Source organism: Gekko japonicus, unplaced genomic scaffold, assembly GCF_001447785.1.
Source record: "Gekko japonicus isolate JY-2015 unplaced genomic scaffold, Gekko_japonicus_V1.1 scaffold6344, whole genome shotgun sequence".
Lineage (NCBI taxonomy): Eukaryota > Metazoa > Chordata > Lepidosauria > Squamata > Gekkonidae > Gekko > Gekko japonicus.
Genome location: NW_015175047.1, coordinates 915 through 5,155, shown reverse-complemented (window position 1 = coordinate 5,155; position 4,241 = coordinate 915). Strand labels below are relative to the sequence as shown.

General features: G+C 41.1%; 1 protein-coding gene across 1 annotated transcript; it reads left to right on the top strand.

The window, feature by feature from the left end:
- Nucleotides 1-2,158: 2,158 nt before the first annotated feature.
- On the top strand, nucleotides 2,159-3,109 carry LOC107122173 (olfactory receptor 5V1-like). The gene has a single exon (XM_015425201.1). The coding sequence runs from the start codon at nucleotides 2,159-2,161 to the stop codon at nucleotides 3,107-3,109; it is 951 nt and encodes a 316-aa protein (XP_015280687.1).
- The last annotated feature ends 1,132 nt before the right edge of the window (nucleotides 3,110-4,241 follow it).

Genomic DNA, 4,241 nt, shown 5'->3' with positions numbered 1-4,241 from the left:
TGAAATTCATTCCTTGACTTCTGGCCAGTTGTTCTGTCTCAGCATAACCAACCACAAATGTTGTTGTGAGAATAAAAGAGAGGGGAAGACCCAGGGATCCTGCTCTGAGCTTCTTGGAGGAAGGCTTAATAATGTGTACAGACGCACTATTCTACCTGTCTAACACTTACGAAGGAAGAGGGTCACTGGACTTTCCCCAGAAATCCAATTAATCAATCACGTTGGAAAAATTACTTCTAACTTGTGTAGGATATGGGATATTATGGAAAATACTGGACATTGATCACAGACAATGCTCCCTCTAAGCTGTGGAGTCTTGTGATCAAAAATTCTACTCTGTGAGCTACTGGCATTAAAGTTGTGAGTGAGCAATTTGTCTACTGCATAAATTAGTTTCCTCTGGAGCCATCCTTCCTGAGCTAAGACAAAATGTGTGAGCCAGAAAATAAAAAACTGTGAGCTAGCTCACACTAACGCAGCTAGAGCCAGTTTGGTGTAGTGGTTAAGTGGGCGGACTCTAATCTGGGAGAACCGGGTTTGATTCCCCACTCCTCCACCTGCACCTGCTGATGTGACCTTGGGTCAGTCACAAGCTCTGGCACAGCTGTCCTTGAAAAAGAGCAGTTTGTGTCAGAGTTCTCTCAGCCCCACCCACCTCACAGGGTGCCTGTTGTGGGGAGGGGGAGGGAAAAGGAGTTTGTAAGCCGCTCTGAGACTCCTTTGGGTAGTGAAGGGCGGGGTATAAATCTAATCTCTTCTTCTTCTTCTTCTTCTTAGAAGGAATATTGATCACAGAAAGCATCTCTTCATGCTATGATTTTTTGATCTGTTACTGGAACAATTTCCTCATGCCACTGACATCTAGATCATTATCTCACTGGTGTCAGACAAACAGTTTGCATTTTTGTGCTGCTCAATTTATCTTGAGATGCCGGGCTTCAGAGCCACAAGTTTACTCCTTCATGCCATAATGAGTGAGTTGAGGTCTTGATGGAGATGATTGAATTTGGGCTTGAAGATGGTTCACAGATCTAGAAGTCATCCAGTCGTCTAGATAAGATTGCATCTCATGCTTAGCAAGGATTTGAGCAGAACGAACAGATGGGAGGTAGAAGATGGGGTCAAGACAGGTGTAGTGTAAAATGAACATTTTTGATCCCGGCCCTTTCTTAGAATATCAGTGCTAGGCACTGAAATAATTATGATGCATACTTATCTGGGAATACTACTGAACATAGAGCAGCTTGCTTCTGACAAGGCATTCATTGCACTGTTAGTAATTCAGCAAAAAAACAACCTTGCTGTAAATAGTAAAGCAAGAAGAAATAAGAGGGGATAGTGGAGGATTCTCCAATTCCGAACATCAAAGCCTTTCTTCCTATCCATTCATCTTCTTTGATGATATGTGTCCTTAAATGCTGTTCAGAGAGGATGGCACTGAAATTACTTTCTTCCATAATGTTTAAACATTTATTAACACCAATGTTAAAAACAAAGAGAAAAACACACAAGATTGTTCAGTAAAAATTACGTGTTAAGTGGTTCATCAATATAAGACATACTTTAGTATTTGGATCTTTAAAGTATTTATACCAATAGACAACCCACAACTCAGTTAACAAAATGTATTCCATCTCAACAACGTTCTCCAGTATATATCAATTGTGTTACACCCTTGGACTTTGGCAAAGCAATAAGTCTTAATAAGTAAAACTAAAGAATACATACAAATCCCTAATCTGTTTTTTTGATTTTAAAATTTGTACAATTAATAAATGTAACGTAAATAAACCTTCCCCATAATAAATGAATGAATAAATAAACCTTCCCCAGCTATTCACTTTCCTGGGTACTTCAGGATTATGTTAAGAATTATCGCCCCTTACCACCCAGGGAACTCTGTAGCATGGTTCAGGAGGGGGGGGGGGAAATCAGGAGATGACTGTACAGTTGTAGCAGAGCTATCAGAAATCCCCTTCATTTTACTGTCCATAAATGTTGATCCTTAGATGTCACTATGATATATTTAAAATCAACAGGGAGAAAATCATTTAACAGGGTATTGTCGCTCCATAACATATGTTCAAGGAATGGTTTCCAACCAAATCAAAAATTACAAAACGTTGATATTCCTCCACAGATGGAGTTCCCACACCAGATGCTGCAGAACAACACAGCCGTCACTGAATTTGTACTCCTGGGACTCTCCAGCAACCCTGAAACTCAGCTCATTCTCTTTGGTCTCTTTCTGCTCATCTACTTGGTGGCCCTGTCTGGGAATGTTCTTCTCCTTCTCACCATCAGCTTGGACAGCAAACTTCATAGCCCCATGTATTTCTTCCTGGGCAATCTCTCTGTGGTAGACATTGGGTATACAAGTTCCACTGTCCCCAAGATGTTGATGAATTACCTGTCTCAAGACAAAACTATCTCTCTGTCTGCTTGCTTCTTACAGACGTACTTCTTCATCTCGTTTGGTAGTACTGAATGCCTCCTGCTGGGTGTCATGGCATATGACCGATATGCTGCCATTTGTCATCCACTGCATTACAGTGTGCTTATGAGACGCAAAGTTTGTGTCTCTTTAGCAGCCACTGCTTGGTTTCTTGGCATGGCTAATTCAGGTGTGCACGCTACCCTCATGTCCCTCTTGTTCTTCTGTCGGGACAATGTCATCCATCACTTTTTCTGTGACATCCCACCCCTTTTGCAGCTTTCTTGCTCCAGCACTCAAGTCAATCGTATTGCAGTCCTTATGGTGGGTGGAAGTGTGGTAATTGGTTCCTTCCTGTGTACACTAGTGTCTTATGTCTACATAGTCACATCCATCCTCAGGATCCGTACAAAGGATGGGCGTCTGAAAGCCTTCTCCACCTGTGCTTCTCACCTCGTTGTGGTCAACATATTTTATAGCACCGCAATCATTACATACCTTCTCCCCAGCAGTAATTCTCAGATAAAGGACCAGGTTTTGTCTGTTTTCTATGGGATCATTGCACCTACGCTTAATCCAATCATATACAGCTTGAGGAACAGGGATGTGCAAAATGCCCTTCGGAAAGAATGGGTTGGATGTAACAGAAGGAATTGTTTTTCAGAGTTCAAATGAATGTGTGTTTTAAGCAGCTTTAATATTCTAAAACAGATCAATACTGAAGAATAGTCATGAAAATGAAGCATGGCTTTCATCGAACCAATGCTGCCTCTAAGCTGTGGAGTTGTATAAGCAAAAATTCTACTTTGTGAGCTACAGGTATTAAAACTGTGAGTGAGTGAATTGGCAACTGCGTAAATTATTTTGCTCTGACGGTGTACTTCCTGACCTCAGACAAAAATGTGTGAGCAGGAGACGGTGTACTTCCTGACCTAAGACAAAAATGTGTGAGCAGGAGGCTAAAAAAACGAGCTAGCTCACACAAACTAGGCTTAGAGGGAAAATTGCATCCAACTAGTTATTCCACTAGTGAGAAAACAATAACGGTCCCCTTTGATTACCCCAAAAGGCTACGCTGGGGATCATTGGACCTGCATGGACAAGTGCCAAGTTAGACAGGGTCTGAGTAATGCAGGGTTGGATCCTACAATTTTTGGATTTTTTCTCCAGGCAAAAGTGGTAATGTGTATTGGCTAGGACAGAGTTTCCTTACCGCTAAAACTCTGGTATACTTCTCTACCCACACTGAGGTAAGGGTGGATACTGATCTGAAGTGATTTTGCCAGAATACTGTTCATTGCTAATTTTCTGAGATGAATGTCTTCAATTTGTAAACCGAGAGAAAGGATAGATCTACATTAAAAAAGAAGAAATACTATGCCCTTTTAAGGATAAAATGAATTATTGTTCACATGATTACTAATTATGCAATACTGGGAACTTCCTTGCCCATACATAAGATTTCTGTTAGTGAATTGTGTAAATCATGTGAATGATTTATTTCTAGAGGGCCAAAGTCTTACTCAAGGCTTAATTGGTTAAGGAACCTTTTGCATGATTCCCATTAAGTCATGATCTGCCCCGAAGTCCTTTCATAATGCATTCTTCATAAAAAGAAGAAGAGCTGGCTTTTATACCCTGCTTTTCTCTACCCAAAGGAGTCTCAAAGCAGCTCACAGTCATCTTCTCTTCCTCTCCCCAGAACAGACAAACTTCAAGTTACCTCATCACAGCCATATACTCACTAGGTTAGTGGTCCCTAATGTCTCCTCCTGCTATAATCTCTGCTAGGGGCCTGTTCTATATG

Coding starts and splice junctions, on each gene's coding strand:
- LOC107122173 (XM_015425201.1), top strand. CDS start 2,159: ATGCTGCAGAACAACACAGCCGTCACTGAATTTGTACTCCTGGGACTC.